This window comes from Aquarana catesbeiana, linkage group LG05 (genome assembly GCF_042186555.1).
Source record: "Aquarana catesbeiana isolate 2022-GZ linkage group LG05, ASM4218655v1, whole genome shotgun sequence".
NCBI classification, from domain to species: domain Eukaryota; kingdom Metazoa; phylum Chordata; class Amphibia; order Anura; family Ranidae; genus Aquarana; species Aquarana catesbeiana.
In genome coordinates, this window is record NC_133328.1 from 509,271,237 (window position 1) to 509,293,767 (window position 22,531).

Below are 22,531 nucleotides of genomic sequence, written 5' to 3' on the forward strand. Positions count from 1 at the left end.
AGTATAGGCAAAATAAATGTACTATGGAAAATAAAAAGACGAACTGCAATATATACAAGGTCTGAACAACACTAACAAAGACAAATTGAGCCTTTTCAAGTGACCAGTAAACATGTCCATTTATAAAATAAGTGTACTTCCCCTTGACGGCACTTAACAGGAATGTAGTCATACCTATAACGTTTTGTTCCAGCCTAGAGTCAAAAAAACAATTTATACTAAAATCTATGCTACCTGAAATCATTGAAACATCTGAGGCCAGTAAAAAAAGAACTGAATATTGCTAGTAATAATAAAAGATCCCAAGTTTTCAACAAGTAGCTCATGTCTGCTGGAAAGGGTGCAATCAATTCCCATTAAAAATGCACATAGCTCCACAAAGATTTTACTTAGAAAATACAAGACTTAAGGGCACTTAGTTACAAAGTTCAAACAAGGTTCAGAATACATACACGGACTCTTTACATTCCTACCAAGTAGTCAATGTCATCTTGTACTTTCCCAGTTTAAAGTACCACTGACTACAATAAAAACATTTATTGGCACTAAGTTTTGTTTGCAGAAAGGATCTATGGTTCCTAAGACACATGCCAGGTTAAGATGTTGCATTGCAAGGCCCAAAAAAGAAAACAAAAAAAAGTCTGTACTTATATGCTCTGTGTAATAGAGAGGGGCCCCGGACCTCCTCTTCTGGGGTCCCCTGCCAGCGCTCCTTGGTGTGCCACCATAGAAAGCAGCTTACTATTATGGCACACCTGCGGGCTCGATCCTGAGCCATGCTGCTTGTGTCTATAGACACATACAGCGTGGTATGGCCCCACTCCCTCATCACAGAATTTGACTGGCAGCAGCAAGAGCCAATGACTCCTACTGCCTCAGCAAAGCCTGAGACCGGGAAGCGATGAAGAGAGCCGCTGCAGACGGGCACAGCAGGATCGAGTGAGTGAGCTGGAGATACTTTTACCTTAATGCAAGGAATGCATTGTAGGTACAAAATGTTTAGGCTTTAGGAACACTTTAACGAAGATAGACTCTTACTTCCCTGTAAACAAGTTGTTCTCTTGTGCATACTCCCAGCATTTATCTTCAAGCATATCGATGGTCAAAATGTCAAATCATATACTAATTTACACATTGTATTTGAAATAACTATTGCCTATTGCTATTACTCTGAATGGTGTTGAAGTTTGTAAACTTACACTTTCTAGTGCAGAACTACAGAGGTGCGGAGAGGTGGAAATTCAGAGGTGTAGTCAGTAAAGGACTCACTGCTTGCAAGCAGCAAGGTACCATAGAATGTGTAGTCCTTAGAAATGTAAAGTAAACAACAAAGACGAAAGCACGCAAAGCATTCAGGGAGTCCAGGAAGATTTAGAACGCGATGGCCAACAAAGCGGCAGCACTCGCAACATTCCATTTTATTGGATTCTCAAAGTTATTATTGTCTGTATTGCTATTACTATGCTGATGTTATAAAATGAAAGTGTATGCTATGATTATAGATCTCCTTTAGGGATTTCCAAGGATTGCAAATCCATTTTGGGCCACCAAAAAAAAAGTGTGTGGTGTGGATGTTTTTTTTCCCTGTGCACTTCGGCAGCCGGCGTTCATCGTGGTTGACGCTGGATTACAGGGGACTAAGTCTCTTTTTTTAATAAAGGACTCAAGAATCAAGAAACTGGCTCCGGGTTTTGATTCACTGTGCCCATTTTTTTTGTGAATGAGTAGGGGTACTATGTAACCCCTACTTATTTACATTGGGGGAAGGTGGGATCTGGGGGCCCAGTTAAAAAGAGGCTTCCAGATTCCGACAAGTCCCTCCCCACAACCACAGAGCCACGGTTGTGGGTAAGAGGCCATTGTCCTCATCAACATGGAGACAAGGTACTGTGGGGGGCAGAGGGGTCCTCATAAGCAGCAGGAGGTGTGCAGTGAGCTAGTAGTGGTGGCCGCACATATACAGCGGGAACACTAAGCAAGCCATGCGCTTCTGGGAAGAGTAAGATTACACACGGCTGTTTCAATGCTGGATTGTTTTTATATATCACGTGAGTGCACAATAATAAAAGGATTAAGTTGTTTTTATGGTATTATGCTATATGGTTTTCTATTGTCTTTTGGCATCCACGTTTATCATTACCCTGATTGAGCTGTATGAAAGCTTGGAGGAGAGCTGTGACAGGAAAGCTGTGACCCATTTATCCATCCGTTTGGTGTCATGCTAATTAAGCCTAATGCACACATAATCGTCAGCACACCATGGATCATCCAATGTAGTCCAAAGCTTTTATTTCAGAATGATCAAACAACAACAAAAAAGGAAAAGTGTGAGGGGGATGTTGCTTGGACAGCAATATGAGGGGACGCTCGGGCAGGAGCTCTCCTAACCCATACTGTAGTGGGTAAAATCCTTCCCCAGCTGGCTTATTAGCACATATTCTTTCTCCCGCGCACCTAGGGCCGACTTGGAGGTACCTCTCCGGTGGTTGCAGCATGACAAAAAAGAAAAGAGAAATCGGCAGCCGTGGACCACTCTCAGCAAGATGGCGCCACTTCCCTTCCACAGCGGTCAATCAAGGAGAAGATGTGGGACACAGCCACTCATCTGGAGCATTTCGCCTGCACACTGGCAAAGGATCCTAGTGGGGCCATGCATTTCCTGGTACAGCGCCGGCTGTTATCAGCAGAGGATCAGACATCTGCCTGCTCTCCTGCCTGGGAGGAAGATGCAACCATGTGGACTCTCCCTGATGGAACAGTGAGTAACACTCCTGTCTCTTATCCTGAATCTTGTAAGGCAGCCGATTCCAACACAGGACTGCTGTCAGACATCCTCATGGCAATCACCTCATGTAAAAGCTCTCTGACTAGCTTGAATCAGGGGTTTGATGTCTTGCAAGAAGATATATCCCTCATCAGACAAGATCTGAGAAATTTCAGAGAAATGGTCTCTGCTTTGGAGGATAGCATAATCTCTATAGAGGACACTGTACAGCCCCTTTTGCAATCCTTGTCTCATAAGATTTCAGCACATGATGCTCGGCCGCAACAATGTGCATATAGTGGGTCTGCCCAAAAGATCTGAGGGGAAGTCTCCTGTGGACTTCATCGAACATTGGCTCAAGGAAACATTTGGAGCAGACAGCTTCACTCACCTGAGGGCGCACAGGTCACCAGCTACCCCACCCCCACTGGTGCTTCCGCTAGACCTATCCTGATAAGGCTTATAAACTACAAGGGTCAGGACATCATCTTGCCAGACAGCGTATTAATATTGCGGTGGACGGCCCCAAGATTTTCCTCTTCCCAGATTTTTCTGCAGTGGTGCAGCCTCAAAGGGCTAAATATGCGGATGTGAAGAAGCTGCTGCATAAATTGGAGCTCATTTATTCCACTTTATATCCTGCCAGGCTGCAAGTGGTTGCTCATGCCAATGCTCATTTCTTTCAGACACCTGCAGCTGCCCCCCTCTGGTTGGATACCCTTGAGCGACCTGACCATTCGTCTACGCTGGCTTAATTACCGTATTTAATCGGCGTATAACACGCTTTCCAATTCTAAGAGGGAAGTTACAGGAAAAAAAATTTAAATAAAGAACTTTGAAGCAAAATAAGGGTAGCTCCGAACTTTTTTTTAACATTTATACCCTTTATAGGGTAAATATTTAAATAACATAATATGAAAGTAAAAGCAACTGTTTTAACGAAGAAATTTGGATATTAGGATATATGTTTTTACAAAAGACCAGTGTACACACTGATGCTTGACAAGGGAGGGCAAAGAGACACAAACTCTACTTTGCAGGGAGGGGGCCTTTCAGCCAGTGTGTGTTGTGTGTCTCGCTTAGCTCCCCCCCCCCCCTCCCCCCCCCCCCGTCCAGCAGTGTCATTCATTGCTCCCCCCCCGCCAGCATTATAATTTATTGCTCTCCCCCCTGGGCAGACTCTCTTTTTTTCACTCAGCAATTTCAAACGATTTGTACAGGTCGGGTATAAGCTCTGTCATCCACACGTCAGATTCCTGTCAGCCTCAACTCCCGCGAGCAGTGCAGAGTGTTACCATGGTTACGCTCTGACTGCGACGAGTGTTAGACTGTGGCTTCTGTGTGCAGTGCAGCAGGAGGATGTCTGTCGGAGGTCTGCAATGCCAAGTCTTAGTGTCCCGGGACTCCCAGGTCCCCTGGGCTGTCTCTGATGGTGTCTGCTCGCCTGAGATCGCATCCCCAAGGCGCTATGCAGTATGTACCATGGCGTTTTAAATCTATATCGGCGTATGACAGGAACATGCTATTTTCACTCTGTTTTCAGGGTGAAAAGGTGAGTGTTATATGCCAATACGGTACCTCCTGTTTGTTTTTTTCAACACCCATAAAAAAATGTTGCCTTCTACAGAAGCTATGTAGAGCCATGCCTGGTTTTGAATGTTTATCCTGTTTACTAGTAGTGCTATAGCAATTTCAGTTACAATCCCTTGGGCCCAGTGAGGCCGCATCTGGCGACGCACTCAATGTTTTCTTACCTGGTCATATGGCCCCTCCACCCCTCCAGTAGTAGTTCCTGCGAGGAGCATGTTTCTTGATTTGTTGTTTCACTTTGGCTCTGTTTTTTTGTCTTTTTTTTCATTCTTCACATTTACAAGATTACCAGGTCCTGAAATCCGAAATTATGCTTGCTTTGACTGTATCCCATTTAAGCGGGAAGATTCTGTGGAACTGCTCCACATTGATGCTAAGAACTATCTAATACTGCCTCTGCCTGCATCACGTTATCAGACCTTTAGCTTTTTGCAGGAGCTATGTGCTCACTTATTGGTTACATTCCACAATGGTTTTGATCTTTGTCTCATGTCTTTTAATATTACTGTTTGTCTATACAAACAGATATACTGATCTCCTGGAATATAAGAGGTTTGGGGGACCCAGTTAAGTGGCAAGATATCGACAAAGACAAGATATCGACAAAGCAAAATGGAATTCCAACCGAAATGGAATACACAACTACATATCAATAACAGAACCCATAATCACAGTTCATGTAATAAATGCATCCTAAGTTCCTGACATATACAGTCATATATTCTTCTTAAGGATGCCTATGTTATTAATTGCTGGAATTGGTATCTCTTTTGTCTATAACCACATCAGAGCAACCAAGGAGTCCTGCAGGGTCCCCCAACTTGGGTTCTGTTATCTGCACATGTTATGGGGAGGATGGGGAGGATGGGGAGATGAGCCGACCACCAGATCTGCTTTCAGGACCCTATATATGTCTATATTGTATGATATTTAAAATGCATACAAAGCACCTGTGTATGCTTATGCCCGCCTTTTCCCCCTCTATGTGTGGGTTGTTTGGCACACACATTGAAGAGCTCTCCCATCAGTGAGCATCATTTAAGGTCTGACGCTGGTCTGAGAGGCTTCCCATTTTCACTGCTAAAAGGTATGAGGTTGAAGTTGTGCAGCTTTTATTTATTTTATATATATACAGTGGGGACAGAAAGTATTCAAACCCCCTTATATTTTTCACTCTTTGTTATATTGCAGCCATTTGCTAAAACCATTTAAGTTCATTTTTTTTCCTCATTAATGTACATACAGCACCCCATATTGACAGAAAAACACAGAATTGTTGACATTTTTGCAGATTTATTAAAAAAGAAAACCTGAAATATCACATGGTCCTAAGTATTCAGACCCTTTGCTGTGACACTCATATATTTAACTCAGGTGCTGTCCATTTCTTCTGAACATGAGAACTTGAGATGGTTCTACACCCTCATTTGAGTCCAGCTGTGTTTGATTATACTGATTGGACTTGATTAGGAAAGCCACACACCTGTCTATATAATGTCAGAGCATTATATGCATGTCAGAGCAAATGAGAATCATGAGGTCAAAGGAACTGCCTGAGCTCAGAGACAGAATTGTGGCAAGGCACAGATCTGGCCAAGGTTACAAAAAGATTTCTGCTGCACTTAAGGTTCCTAAGAGCACAGTGGCCTCCATAATCCTTAAATGGAAGACATTTGGGACGACCAGAACCCTTCCTAAAGCTGGCCATCCGGCCAAACTGAGCTATCGTGGGAGAAGAGCCTTGGTGAGAGAGGTAAAGAAGAAACCAAAGATCACTGTGGCTGAGCTCCAGAGATGCAGTCAGGAGATGGGAGAAAGTTGTAGAAAGTCAACCATCACTGCAGCCCTCCACCAGTCGGGGCTTTATGGCAGAGTGGCCCGACAGAAGCCTCTCTTCAGTGCAAGACACATGAAAGCCCGCATGGAGTTTGCTAAAAAAACACCAGGGACTCCAAGATGGTGAGAAATCAGATTCTTTGGTCTGATGAGACCAAGATAGAACTTTTGGGCCTTAATTATAAGCAGTATGTGTGGAGAAAACCAGGCACTGCTCATCACCTGTCCAATACAGTCCCATCAGTGAAGCATGGTGGTGGCAGCATCATGCTGTGGGGGTGTTTTTATTAGCTGCAGGGACAGGACGACTGGTTGTAATCGAGGGAAAGATGAGTGAGATGAATGTGGCCAAGTACAGGGATATCCTGGAGAAAAAACCTTCTCCGGAGTGCTCAGGACCTCAGACTGGGCCAAAGGTTTACCTTCCAACAAGACAATGACCCTAAGCACACAGCTAAAATAACGAAGGAGTGGCTTCACAACAACTATTGAGCATCTCTGGAGAGACCTAAAAATGGCTGTCCACCAACGTTTACCATCCAACCTGACAGAACTGGAGAGGATCTGCAAGGAGGAATAGCAGAGGATCCCCAAATCCAGGTGTGAAAAACTTGTTGCATCTTTCCCAAAAAGACACATGGCTGTATTAGATCAAAAGGGTGCTTGTACTAAATACTGAGCAAAAGGGTCTGAATACTTAGGACCATGTGATATTTCAGTTTTTCTTTTTTAATAAATCTAAAAAAAAATGTCAACAATTCTGTGTTTTTCTGTCAATATGGGGTGCTGTGTGTACATTCATGAGGAAAAAAATTAACTTAAATGATTTTAGCAAATGGCTGCAATATAACAAAGAGTGAAAAATTTAAGGGGGTCTGAATACTTTCCGTCCCCACTGTATATATATTTTAAGATTCCTTCATTATTTTTCATGCTCTCAGTTTGCAGTGTCGATTTGTAATAATTGTTTTCTGCTTGGTCTAATATGAACCCTACATGGGAGAAAACACATATACTGTATAGATATATATATAGATATAGATAGAGAGATAGAGAGATATTATATATATATATATATATATATATATATATATATATATATATATATATATATATATATATATATATATATATACATACACATATACACACACACGTTTGTGTGGTCTAGTTGAAAATCCTCCTATGCGCCTCCCTATATAGATGTTTTTCACGCACTCACAGGGCTTCCTCTCCGATAGATGTGGCTTTAAGCACTCCTCCCCTATTACCATTAATCTCAAGTATAACCTATGCAGCCAAAGGCCTATCAGACCATTCTCTGTTAGTCCTCACATTACATTTTTTTCTCCAATCCTATTTGAAGTTTTTGGAAAGTGTACAATCTTTGCAATACACTTCAATAGCCTATTGGCCAGAACTTTTGCAAGGAGCATTAATGTCTGAGCATAATAAAGAAATCTGTAGATAAGATTCTGGATTAGAGGGGCTTTTACCTGGCTTAAGCATGACTATAAAAATAGCTTCATTCATGGGTGGTAGAAGGGACCCGGTCTCAAAATGCTGTGTTATAAACTTCCAGTAATAAAATCCCCCCCATATGGTTTGTAGACCTCCCACTGGTAAGGCATTGGCACCTGGGGCCTTATTTGGCAGACCAGCGGCCGCAGCCTGCAATTCCTCTTATTTAAAAGGTAAATCAAATGATTCTCGATCTGTTGTTGACAGGGTAGTAAGTTTTATGAAATCAAACTGCAATAGATCAGTCTCTTGATCAAAAACATTGCTACTGTACAATGCATGAAGGAAGTCAGTAAATACCAATAAAATGTCTAATGTGGTATGTACTACCTTGTTAGTGGGAGTATTCAATTCAGCCACATAGGCTAGCGGTTTTTGGGCCTTCGCTAGGGTAGCTAGCATATGACTGTTGAGCCTGTATCCATACCCTTTGGTTATCTGGAGTGGGGTCAGCTACATATTTAATTTCAGCTTAAGATACCGCTTTGGCCTGATCCTGTACCCACTCTCCAGAGTGTTTTTAGATTTTTGAAAGTTGCACTATGAGTACCCCCTTTAGATATACCTAAGGTTTCCCAAAGCACTTTGGGGCTTATTAGTACAAAGAAATTTGGCAAGATCTATCAGTATGCCCACTGATGTGTGAAATAGAGTCAGCCAGTTGGGCTTCATCCCAAACAGATCAACGGCAGTTAATATTAGATGTTTGTACCTTAATTTGCAAGTACCCACTGATAATACTGGTAATCGAGCTGTTCTATTAGATGCAGCTAAAGCTATAAAGTGGATACAACTTATCTATGCGGCAACAAAAGCAAGAATCCAAGTCAATGGGCACATAACTAATACCTTTTCACTCCAGCGATCAACTAGGCAGGAGTGTCCACTGCCCCCTCTCCTTTTCACCTTAACACCACTGGCTTTAGCAGTCAGACAGTCTCCCAATATATCTGGCTTCCATAGATCAACAGGGGAAGACAGAATAGCATTGTATGCTGATTTTTTGGGAGATACCATGTCCTCATTGATGGGTGCAATTTCCCTTATAACACTTTACGGCTCTTTCTCTGGGTTTACGTCAACTGGGATAAGTCAGTTCTCATGCTGCTTGACCCACTATCTGCCGATCTACCACCTACTGCTGCTAAAATTTCTATAGTCTCCTTGTTCAATAACTTGGGAGTCACTGTAACACCACGGGTATCAGACGATCTACATAAAAACCCAGAACCCTAGTAGCCAAGTTGAGGCAAACTGATAAGACATGGAGTAAACTGCCGTTGACGTTTATGGGTAGAGCCAACTTAGTGAAAATTATATGGGTGCTGCAGTTATTGTATTTATTGCACAACTGTCCCATATGGCTTCCACAGTATATTTTAAGGTAAATTGACTCTCTCTTTAGAGACCTAATTTGGAAAAACAGATGCCCTAGAATAAAACTTACTACACTACAACTTCCCAAGGTTGGAGGAGGATTAGCGATACCCACCCCTAGATTATCTAGTCTCCCAGTTGCAGCATTTATATAGTTGGCATAATGTAGATATTAGAGTAAGGAAAGGGATGGTTGGCACTCAGGATGACATCCAAAATGGTATTTCTTTATTAAGGAAAAAAAATTTTTTTTTTGAATGTCATCCTGAGTGCCGAAAGAAGATAAAATCTCTCCTGCGCTCATAGGGGACATCACATGCTGACTACACCCAATACATGCCTATATGGAATAAATTGCAGCTCTCGGAACTTGCAAAACTTGAAGGATTTGAGTATTTGAAACAAGCCGGTATGTTATTACTCCACTAGCTGTATGATAAGGACGTACTGCTTCCTTTTAGTACTTTGATAGAGTGCTACCAGATCCCTAATAAACTCTTCTTTCAATACCTTCAATTATGCTATGCCCTGCAGAGTCAATCTGCTTCTTGCCCATTAAAGTATAATCCTTCCTCGGTCCTCACTATGGCTGTATCTACAGAGATTGTTCTAAGCAGGGACGGATAGGTGATCTGTACTCCACACTCCAGACAACTGCTAGCACTAGCGCAGGTAAATAAGTGGTAATCTGTGGAGGCAGGATGTAGAGTTTTTGGATGATGATCAATGCACTGGAAGCTCTTATTCAGGTCAGCGTTTCGGAGCCACGCAGGACCCCTTCATCAGGCATGTGCTGTCATCACATGCCCGACAAAGGGGTCCTGCGTGGCTCTGAAACATTGCACTTTTTTTTATGATGTTATCGTACCCAAACCCAAACAATTCTGCTCTTGTCTTTTGCAACGGCTTTGAGAATGAAACTATCAAAAGATTTTTATGCTATTATTTTAATGTCGGCAAATTCAAAAAGCAAAGCTGGTGAGTAACACAAGGGGAGTATTAAAGCTCTTTAATACTCCCCTTGTGTTACTCACCAGCTTTGCTTTTCTCATTAACTGCTTGGCAGCTTCAAGTTGAACTTGTTTCAGATTTTAATACGATCTAGTGCTGAATTTGCCGACATTAAAATAATAGCATAAAAATCTTTTGATAGTTTCATTCTCAAAGCCGTTGCAAAAGACAAGAGCAGAATTGTGGCAACATGGCTTGCATGCTGAGCAAGGACCCACTGGATATTGAGACCTTTTATTTTGTATACGGACTCTTCCATTCCTGAGTCCCCCCTCTGACGTTGGAGCAGTTGGATCATCCCGTCTATACGGAAGTCGGTGGTATACGCTGTCAAGACCTGGTGATTAACATCTTGTCCCCGCAGAGGGCGAAATCTGCAAGCCCATAAGACCTTGCCACAGTGGAGGTCCAACATTTGGGGTAAGCGCACACCTATTACTTCTCTCGCTGCAATCAATGCACATCTGATCAGAAGTATTTTGACTCATCAATCCTTAGTGTGTGGTGATGAAACATATGAAGCGGATGTTTTCCTTCTTTATCTAATGCAATTCATATGATTATGGACTGATTATAAGTGTTTTTGGTTTATGATTTTTGACTTTCAACATATTTTTTGCACTTTTGCATAAATATTCCATGCACTTATTGTCATTTGGGTTGGGATTTACATACACATTGTGTTTCCTAAGCACTTTTAAAAAAATTTTTCATTATTGCTAGCGCAATTAAGTTTATTTATATGTTTACCACTTCATAGATATTTGGAGTTTTATTTGCAGCTGCACCTTTTGTATATATATACTTTTCTATCACGCATTGCTCATTAGCGCAGGTTGATTCTACCATTTCCTCGATCTAAAAGTTTGGTCTATTCCATCACTTTCTGTCTCAGTGATAATAGTCGCAAGGACAAACAGTGAGGGTGAATTTTTTGACATGTTCTAATCCTTCCCTAGTCTATCCAAAAAATAAGCTTGAATACACATTTAATACTTTAAGCACTTTGCTAATCTGTGTGGTTAATGGTTATGAAAGACTTCATTCTTCTTATTTCAAACATTATTGAAGTCTCATACACAAACATATTTGCAGTCTACAGAAAAATTATATAAACTTGTACATTTTTGCTGGTCTAAATTTTTTTTTCCCCCTCACAAATGGTTTGAGAACCTACAAGTTATGAAAGCCGAGCATGCAAAAATATATAGAGTTTTAGGATACGTAAACGTCATAACAGTTGTGTGTGGATAAAATAGGATGCATCTTTACAAACAGGTTTTAAGTTAAGCATTGTAATTATCTTTCTGCTAAGACAAACATATCAAAATTTATGTAAAAAAGTATTCTAGATAAATAAAATAAAATAGAATAGTGGCGCTGTAAATACCATGAATGATTCACTAATAGTGAATCATAAATAATGATGACCAATAATATAAGACACAACAGTTGAAAGTGCTATAGCTGTGCCAAACAACCATATAATGTGTAATCGTAGTAGGTGCTAAGCTATACCAAACAATTATATGGTGTATAATCGTGATGCTGCAAATAAATAAGTGCTAGAACCTTTCCTTTGAAAAAAAATGGAAACCATAAAACAGGTAAAAAAAAAAATCTATAAACAGTTCATGCAAAATTGAAGCTGAAATAAAGTCCATGCAGGATAGAGTGTATTAAAAGGTGAATCCAAACATCAATCTTCCTGTATCATAAACATCTCCTTCACCACACCGACTGTGATTGTGATTCACTCTTATGGAGCCGCACTCACCAAAAAATATTGCCTTGCACTCTCATGCTCAGCGTATAAGCAATGTGATAACACCCAAAGGGCTGCTCAGACTGGATGGAGTTGCGTCCACAGCAGACGGGGTTCTTTAATTAGCAGCATTCCTCACCAAGCAGAAGTATATCTCCATAAAAAGAAATAATACTTGCAATAGTGTGATACCCTTTAAGATCATTTATTGAATTACACAATTAAAGTCTTCTATCATTGTACTCATTAAAACAGCATGAGACAGAAACTCCTTGTGACTGCTAGCGACAATGTACTGATGGTCACGGCGGACCCGGGATGCAACACATAGATCTCACCCCTCCCCTCGTTGGCTCCTCAACACTCCAAGGTGGTAGCAGCCGACCAGTGCAGAGAGCAGTGCGTCACATGTTGCGAACGAATGCTGGGTTGCCGTACAGTCACGCCTCTCACATGTTTCGTCACATTGACTTCTTCATAGGATTGGCTGTACGGTACGGCAACCCCTCCCTTATATTCCCTGCTCAGATAACTGGCGGAAGTAATGTTCATCGCACAAACTATTGGTAAACTTGATACTAAAGCCCCTGCGCGCCTCCCCGCATACATAACTGGCGGTAGTAAGTATCTTCACACAGACTGCTGGCGAACGTGATCCTAAAGCGCTTGCGCGCATCCCGTGTCCCCATGAATACAATACACTGATCTAACAGCATACATAACACAGGTGACAACAGTCTAACAGCGCAGACGAATCATGGGTATTAATACTGGAGGAGCTAATAGTTAACACAATCCATATAAATTATAATGTATCACATATGGTTAATGGTCAAAACCTGGCAAAACATGAAGACTTGTGGGCAGACCTACCTCCATGAAGTCTACATAAAAGATACATTTCTAAATAGAAATATATATCAATATATAAAAATTAATAACACAGAAGAAATGTATATAATAAAATAAACAATAAAAATGATAGGACACTAAACTCAACGTGCGTGTGAGCACCGTTGCACTTGTTAGATCTGATCTATCAGACATATATATACACAATGTATATATAGATAAAACTTAGATAAAATATAAAATTGGACTCATATCCACCCTTGCAATAATGGATGCTGAATATGTGTAAGAGACGAGTGAAGAGATGGAAATGTAAAAAGTAAAAAATATATAGAGTATGAGACAACAATTAGAAATTACTGATGAAGCAGTTAAGATCCAGCTCTATATTTAACCCTCTCGGGTAAAGGCTTTTTAAAAGGAAGATCCACTTGGTTTCTGTTTGAGACAGATCCCTAACCTGATCAGACCCCCTCCACGCCTGAGAAACCTGGTCAATACCACAAATTTGCAGCAGAGTTGGATCCTGACCATGTTTCTCTTTAAAGTGTAATGATAAGCTGTGAAATTGGAAGCAATTTTTTATATTGGTTATGTGTTCTGCTATGCAGACTTTTAATTGTTGTTTCGTTCTTCCCACATAGTATAAACCACATGGGCACCAGAGCAAGTAAACCACATGCGACGAATTGCAGTTAAAGAACTTGTCAATATGAAATGTTTTGTGATCTACATTAGTCACTTACAGTCCTACAACAAATGCATTTTTTGCACGAAAAAGCCGTTAAAGCTTATTAGTGAACCTGATCTCTTTGGTGGATCCAAGATCTTCTTCATTATCTGATCCCCAAAATTCGGTGCACTTCTGTAAATGAATCTTGGGTTATTGGGTAAGGTCTCACCCAAGTGGCTATCTCTGCAAAGGATATGCCAATGTTTCCTAAAAATATCCTCCACGTCTCTATATTGGTAATGGAAGCTGGAGATAAATCCCCATTGGTGTGTATCATTAACTGGCACATTTTCCTTCTTAGTTAAACATTGCTCTCTAGGGGTATTCGCTATTTCAGATTTTGTTTTATCCAGTACTGTTTCACTGTAACCTTTTTGTAAGAATTTCTCTTTAAGCGTACCAGCCTGTTCCCGGTAATCTTCAAGTTCTGTACAATTGCGCCTTACCCTTAGGAACTGACCTTTAGGAATATTCCTAATCCAAGCGGGATGATGGCCACTCCTGATAGACAAGTAGCTATTTCTATCAGTAGGTTTTAGGTACACCTTAGTAATTATTTTAGTCCCAGCCTTAGTTATAGTCAGGTCAAGGAAATTCACCTGTGTATCACAAATAACATGGTCTAACGCTATATTATTCGTGTTACTATTAAGGTGTTGTAGGAACTGGGTCACGGATTCCACAGACCTCTCCCAAATGAAAAAGATCATCTATGAATCTTCGTTAAAGTTTTAATTGTGGTCTATCCTGATTAAAAATATGTCGGTCTTCCCATTCTGCCATGAACAGGTTGGCTAGGGGCATACTTCGCTCCCATAGCCACACCAACCTGTTGGGAAAAAAAATTGGTCATGATACCAAAAATAGTTATGTGCCATACAAAAATCTAGGGCCTTGCCCAGGAAGTACTTTTGCGTATGTGGGATGTTATCCCGCTTACTCAGGGCCCAGTTCAAAACCAAGAGGGCATCATCGTACTGTATAATGGTGTATAGTGACCAGACATCCGCAGTGACTAAATAGGTCTCTGCAGATGGAGTCTGATCCCATCCAACATATGTAAGATGTCTGTAGTGTCTTTAAGATATGCTTTGGTAGCAACAACACTGGGTTGGAGAAATTTGTCCAGGTATTCACCAAGTCTGGCAGTTGCTGATTCAATGCAATTAACAATTGGCCGTGCTGGTGGATTTTCAATATTTTTGTGAACCTTAGGTAGTGTGTATATTACTGGTATTCTGCACACACTGGGGTTCAAGTATTTTCTTTCTTTAAGATTTAGGGCATTATGTCTATAGCCCCATTCAACCAATAGGTCCAATTGTTCCTTATATGAGTTGGTGGGGTCCGATCATAATTTTTTATACGTGGTCTGGTCCCCCAAAAGTTCAAGTATTGGTTGTGGTAAAAAGACTTATCCATGACCACAACACCTCTCCCTCGCTGGTCGAATTATAATGTCACATCTCTCCTCCAAAGATTTGATCCCGTCTCTTATATAATCTGGGTTTACTCGTTTCTTTAAGGGTAAAACTTCAATATCCTTCAGTACCAGGTTCTTGAAAACCTCAATATAATGGTTATTGGAAATCTGAGGGTTGAAAATAGATTTGTTCTTTAAACCACTGTCTACTTTTCCTGTGGGTCTGGTTATCCTATTAGAAGTATCAGTGGGATGACTCAAAAAGTACCTCTTCATGTTTAATGTTCGAATAAATTTGTGTGCATCTATATATACATTAAATTTATTCATAGCTTTCCTGGTGCACATTTAAGATCCAAGTTCAAAATATTAATTTCATTAGTGCTTAATGTGACTTTACTCAAATTATATATACCCGTGCCTACACTGCTCTCATTCTTTTTCTGGGATTGTTTTAGCCTCCCGGCCCTGCATCCTCTCCTTCTCTTCGGGAGGGTATTGTGTCCTTGTTCATGTGATGGGGGGTTGGATTCCTCCTTCCTCCCCGTTTGTTCATGGGGTAAGGGTTCCCCTGTGGTGTCCCTCCTCTCCCTTTGTTCCCCCTCTGTCCTAAAAAAGGCTCCCTTTGTTGATGGTATCCATTATAGTCCTCATAGGCCAAAGACTGATATCTATTCTGCGTGGGGATAGGATATCTGGGGCCAGAGTGATGGTTTGGGGGTGGAAAATTCCCTTGTTGATGAGATGATTGGATGTCATATGGATACCTGTCTCTACTGTGTTGTGGTTGTCTAGGAGTTGTATACCTCCCTTCATATCTATTGGCATCCTGATAATTGGGGGTCATGGGATTTCCCCCATATTGATTAGGGTCCTGATGTTGCCCTCTGTAGTGCTCATTAGTATTACTACGGTGAGTTTTCGGAGTATTGTCTCTCCCTCTAATGGGCGCATTCTTCACATCATTGTTTTTGCTAGGGTTCCTCCTCTGGGGAGTACCCTCTACACCGGGCCCCCTTTCTCGTGTGTTTTCATCATTGTCATGAATGATAGCATTATTACTCTGCCAAAGATAAATATTATTGCTTTTAAAATCATTGGAGTCCCTGTTGTATTTTTTAACCTTTTTTCTTTGTGTGTCCCTATCGCCCTACTCCAGTTTTTTCTTTATATGAGCATTAAACTCCTTGAGTTGGTTGGACTCTTTAATAGGTTCCAATCTAGTCTGCAGTGCACTAATATTCTCATTAAGTTTGTGCATTTTCAATCGTTTCCTTTTTAGAACCAGACCTTGGAGTTTCCTTCCAGCTTTATTAAAGAATTCCAACCATTCATCCATGTGTTTTTGCTCAGTTAAACCATCCTGGGGGGACACCTCCCACCTCAGACTTCTGAAGATTAGGCTTTCCTTTTCATAGTGTTCAAATGTGAATATGTCCCACCAGGTTTTTACCTGTTTTTCTAAAAGGCTCCCTAAGGATTTCAACATTCCTGTATAGTCTTCGTCAGAATCTGTCATCTCCTGATTAGAGGAAAAAACATATTCTGGATCAATCTGTCTATTAGACAGAAAGTTGAAAGCTTCCATGGCTGCAAATGGTTAAATAACTATGACTATTCAAAAACGGTGATCAAGTGTCGCGCACAAAAACTTGATGAACCACGACTGCGTTATGGTGCAAACCAAACTATAATACCTGTAGCCGCCAACTTATTAAGAAAATAATGTGAAAAAGTATTCTAGATAAATAAAATAAAATAGAATAGTGGCGCTGTAAATACAATGAATGATTCACTAATAGTGAATCATAAATAGTGATGACCAATAATATAAGACACAACAGTTGAAAGTGCTATAGCTGTGCCAAACAACCATATAAAGTGTAATCGTAGTAGGTGCTAAGCTATACCAAACAATTATATGGTGTATAATCGTGATGCTGCAAATAAATAAGTGCTAGAACCTTTCCTTTGAAAAAAAAGGAAACCATAAAACAGGTCAAAAAAATCTATAAACAGTTCATGCAAAATTGAAGCTGAAATAAAGTCCATGCAAGATAGAGTGTATTAAAAGGTGAATCCAAACATCAATCTTCCTGTATGATAAACATCGCCTTCACCACACCGACTGTGATTGACTCTTATGGAGCCACACTCACCAAAAAAAATTTGCCTTGCACTCTCATGCTCGGTGTATAAGCAATGTGATAACACCCAAAGGGCTGCTCAGACTGGATGGAGTTGCGTCCACAGCAGACGGGGTTCTTAGTGCTATAGCACTTTCAACTGTTGTGTCTTATATTATTGGTCATCATTATTTATGATTTACTATTAGTGAATCATTTATGGTATTTACAGCACCACTATTCTATTTTATTTTATTTATCTAGAATACTTTTTCATATCAAAATTCATGCCAAAAATGAGCTCTGAGCATTTATCGAGCCATCACAGACAGTTCTCGGTCAAGGGTTTCTGATCGGGAGCCAGTGGGACAGGCTCAAGAACATGTGACCAATGTGAAAGCAATCACGATACAAAAGCTGCATTGACAAAGGGGTTAACAATGTTTACAAATTGTTTAAACTAATTGTCTTAATTTAAATGATATGAGTTTCTATTATATTTGAGGTCGTCGGTAAAATCTTTTACCATGTCAATACATTTTTAATGCTTTGTCAGTAAAAGACATTGTGAGGGGTTTGCAACCTTGGCTGTATGCCTTTTCTCCAAGTGAGGTGTTTCATGAAATGCTGTTCTTTGCTCATTTGCCTAAAGGACCAAAGACTATGTGGTCCAAACTTGAACCTTTCAAAGGATGAATTTGAAAGTTTCACGTGGTGAGACATCGGACGTTCCTCTCTTGCACCACTGACTCACAGAGATTGTCAGTCGACTTGGTTTCTGATGCTTGAAAGTGCTTAAAATTGCCCTGCAGCTAGCTCTGAATGGCACAAGACTCAGTTGTTGAAAAAGGGATGTGCAAAACACTTATATCAGTTACATCAATCAGGGAACATATACTTTCAGCTATATGGGTTATTAGGGCTAGTCTTGCAAATACCGAAGGAGTTCTATAAACAAATATATCGCAGAATTATATCTAGTAAGTTAGCCAGGCCATAGACCGTGCAAATTTCTTTCCTGCAACCATGGGTGGGCTCCCCGCCGGGAGAAGACAGTGATTATTACTAGCAACTATAGCACCCACTAACAATAATTGCAAGTGAATCCAGCAGGCTGGTTGTACCCAAGTTGATCAAGCAACTTGGTGCATTCAGCCTGCCTACTCACGGTTCGAATCGGTCTATGGCCGGCCATAGGTGCTGATCTCATGCAGCTTTTGCCTCATCAAGCAAGTTTCTGAGCCACAAACTGCAGATCATTAAATAGAGATAAGCTTAAAAAAAATTCTAGGAGAACCTTGTTAAGTAAAAAGATTTTAGACAAGGAATGTATGTTAGGATATTGTTATCAAAGATTTCTAATGACTAGCTCAGCCAAAATATGAATTTGACAACTTGCTTTACTAATCCTGATTTCAAACCAGAGAGTAACCAAGCCATTAAAATAGTCCAAATAGGCCACCGATACTAACCTTAAATCTTGCACACTTTCTCCTAGTTTCTCCAAGAGGAATTTGATATCTTCAACAATGTCTTCATCATCATATTTTTGCTGTTCCAGGTTCTCAAGCTGCTTCAGCACTTTACACTGGATCATTGCCAATGCATATTCTTGTCGAGTTTCTCTCTCAGTAGACTTTTCCAGCAGATTCTACAATCAGAATAAAACCATTAAATGTAGTACTACATAAGAAAGTAACATTTACCTATAAGAAAAAACACCTACTGAATCACCAGTGAATAATTTAGGAGACCAAAAGAATTGACTCAAGAATGGGAGTGTCTGAAAGAAAAATCTGTGTTGCCTATAGCAACATTACAATCTGCAAAATAAAAAACACAAGAACCTGAGCAATTATAGGTCATGAATAATAGGATTTTTCCTACAGCTTACCTGTAAAATCCTTTTCTTGGAGTACATCACGGGACACAGACCAGCTATAGTAATTACTATCTGGGTTATACACCACCTATAGGTGAATGGACACTGGTACACCAAAAAGACAGGAAGTCCCCCTCTATCTAACCCCTCCTATACAAGAAGTACCTCAGTTTTGTAGCAAGAAATTCCCAAAAAGAGGGGAGGGACCTCTGTGTCCCATGATGTACTCCAAGAAAAGGATTTTACAGGTAAGCTGTAGGAAAAAACCCTATTTTCTTTATCTTACATCATGACACACAGAGCAGCCATAGTAATTACTATCTGGGATGTCCCAAAGCAATGCCCCTGAGGGGAGAGAGAAACCACCATAGAAACTGCTACCAGAGAAGGCCCTACTATGCTATTTGTAATACACCAAGGCCAAAGGCAGTGTCTTCTACGTTATTGACATCGACCTGGTAAAAATCCTGTAGATGTATAAACAAAAGACCAAATAGTGGCCTTGTACACCTGGGCCACTGACACCCGATGATGGATGGCCCAAGGTACTCCCACACCTGCTAGAGAATCTCTCCCCAGAAAAAATGAGTTTTTGCCATTTAAATAGAGTGAGGGTTGGTGCCGCGCTGTTCACAGATAATTCAAATAGAGAGAGAGAATCGTGCTGCTAAAGGTAGCAGTATACATAAAACAAATGCAATTTCATACAAATAATAAATGGCAAATGTGACTGGTATCAAAGTGCACAGTGCATGATAAATTGCTACTGAGACTGATATCAAAGTGCAAGGTGCATAATAAATGCTAAAAGTGCAATATTACTTCTGTATCTTAGATACAGTGGGGCAAAAAAGTATTTAGTCAGCCACCAATTGTGCAAGTTCTCCCACTTAAAAGGATGAGAGAGGCCTGTAATTGTCATCATAGGTATACCTCAACTATGAGAGACAAAATGTGGAAACAAATCCAGACAATCACATTGTCTGATTTTTGAAAGAATTTATTTGCAAATTATGGTGGAAAATAAGTATTTGGTCAATATCAAAAGTTCATCTCAATACTTTGTTATATATCCTTTGTTGGCAATGACAGAGGTCAGATGTTTTCTGTAAGTCTTCACAAGGTTGTCACACACTGTTGCTGGTATGTTGGCCCATTCCTCCATGCAGATCTCCTCTAGAGCAGTGATGTTTTCGGGGTGTCACTGGGCAACACGGACTTTCAACTCCCTCCAAAGGTTTTCTATGGGGTTGAGATCCAGAGACTGGCTAGGTCACTCCAGGACCTTAAAGTGCTTCTTACGAAGCCACTTCTTCGTTGCCCGGGCGGTGTGTTTGGGATCATTGTCATGCTGAAAGACCCAGCCACGTTTCAGCTTCAATGCCCTTGCTGATGGGAGGAGGTTTGCACTCAAAATCTCACGATACATGACCCTATTCATTCTTTCATGTACACGGATCAGTCATCCTGTTCCCTTTGCAGAGAAACAGCCCCAAAGCATGATGTTGCCACCCCCATGCTTCACATTAGGTATGGTGTTCCAGATCGAGGGAGATTATCAGTAGTCTTGTATGTCTTACATTTTCTAATTATTGCTCCCACAGTTGATTTCCTCACACCAAGCTGCTTGCCTATTGCAGATTCAGTCTTCCCAGCCTGGTGCAGTTCTACAATTTTTTTTCTGGTGTCCTTCGACAGCTCTTTGGTCTTCACCATAGTGGAGTTTGGAGTGTGGCTGTTTGAGGTTGTGGACAGGTGTCTTTTATACTGATAATAAGTTCAAACAGGTGCCATTAATACAGGTAATGAGTGGAGGACAGAGGAGCCTCTTAAAGAAGAAGCTACAGGTCTGTGAGAGCCAGAAATCTTGCTTGTTTGTAGGTGACCAAATACTTATTTTCCACCATAATTTTCAAATAAATTCTTTCAAAAATCAGACAATGTGATTGTCTGGATTTGTTTCCACATTTTGTCTCTCATAGTTGAGGTATACCTATGATGACAATTACAGGCCTCTCTCATCTTTTTAAGTGGGAGAACTTGCACAATTGGTGGCTGACTAAATACTTTTTTGCCCCACTGTATGTGCAAGAAAAATATATAAAAAACAACATCAACTGTGCAAAGTCAACTGTGCAAAAATACGCAAATAATTTTTTGTGCAAAGTGCAAATATCTTGTGCAAAATCCAACAAAGTGTGCAAAATAGAAAATAAAAATACAAATTGAGTCCAATGCTGTGCAAAAATGCAATAATACTGTGTGCAGTGCAATAATAAAGTCCAATTGAACTATGGAAATTGCAATAGATTTCTTTCTTCTTTGTGCAATAAATATTCAAATGTGCCAGACACAAGGTGCTGAGGAATGTATGTCTCCTCTTCGTGCAAAAATACACACTAGTGTGAGTGGCCTCTTGCCTTGCGGTAATGAGGTAACCGCATATATGTATAGATCAGTAATCTCTGCTTCTCCCTCATCTTCCTGGATAGGTCGGGCTCTGTAAACTGTCTTTGTCTCTTGGTGGTAGCACAGAGAGGTAATAAGAGAAGAAAGAGGGGGGTTCCAGATAGTGTAGTATGTTTAAACAGCGTAGTTTTATTAATAAACAAACTCCGGGTACTCACATAAATGGATTAAAAGGACCTTGCTCCACGATCAGCGAACTCGCTTGCCAGCGTCAACCTGAGTGCTTTTCCTTCCCTACGCGTGGCGTCACTGTCACGTGACTTCATCAAGGGGATGATGGGAAGGCACAAAACATGTCTTTAAATAGTCTACTCCATTCATTATAATGGGCGGCGATTTTCCTGTAGCCCAATTCCTAAATAACATAGCAGCCATTTTCCAAGGGATCGTCTGTACTATAGGAGCGCGGCCATTTTATTGGTTATCTAATACTATAATGGACGGCCATTTACAAGGTGGTAAACAATTGTCAACACAGCAATAATGTGCAGCTTGTATAATGGAAGAGCAGCACATCCAAAAATAAGTTTACACGGGAAATGAATAAAAATTGAATAAAAATTAACAAGCAGCTATAGCTGAATTGTGGTAAAAGATCTAGAATTAGTATTGGACCGCAAACCTAATGTTTATAGAACAGGATAAGGGTAAGATAGACATCAGTGTTGACGTATGCACTGCTGAGCAATAGCAATATAAAATAACACAATGATATCAGTATGGATAAAATAATGTCGTACCCAAAAATATAAAATCACAGACATTAAAATTAACGATACCAGGCAAAAGTATATATTAATATATATTTATATATAATACATGTAAAACTACATGTATAAATTTGCAATTTGCATAGTTCAACTGGACTTTATTGCATTGCACACAGTATTATTGCATTTTTGCACAGCATTGGACTCTTATTGGATTTTTATTTTATTTTCTATTTTGCACATTTTGCACATTAAATTATTTGTGTATTTTTGCACAGTTGACTTTGTGACTTTGCACAGTTGATGTTGTTTTTTATATATTTTTCTTGCACATATCTAAGATACAGAAGTAATACTGCACTTTTAGCATTTATTATGCACCTTGCACTTTGATATCAGTCTCAGTAGTAATTTATCATGCACTGTACACAGTCACATTTGCCATTTATTATTTGTATGAAATTGCATTTGT

The 22,531-nt window shown here is 40.3% G+C and overlaps 1 protein-coding gene across 2 annotated transcripts in view; it reads right to left on the reverse strand.

The window, feature by feature from the left end:
* Nucleotides 1-22,531, reverse strand: part of ATP6V1H (ATPase H+ transporting V1 subunit H) — a 198,033-nt gene that overhangs the window by 71,678 nt on the left and 103,824 nt on the right. For both annotated transcript variants that reach the window (XM_073631599.1, XM_073631600.1), the window contains exon 11: nucleotides 18,471-18,649. In XM_073631599.1, coding sequence (XP_073487700.1) covers nucleotides 18,471-18,649 — 179 coding nt within the window. The remainder of the gene's footprint in view (nucleotides 1-18,470; nucleotides 18,650-22,531) is intronic.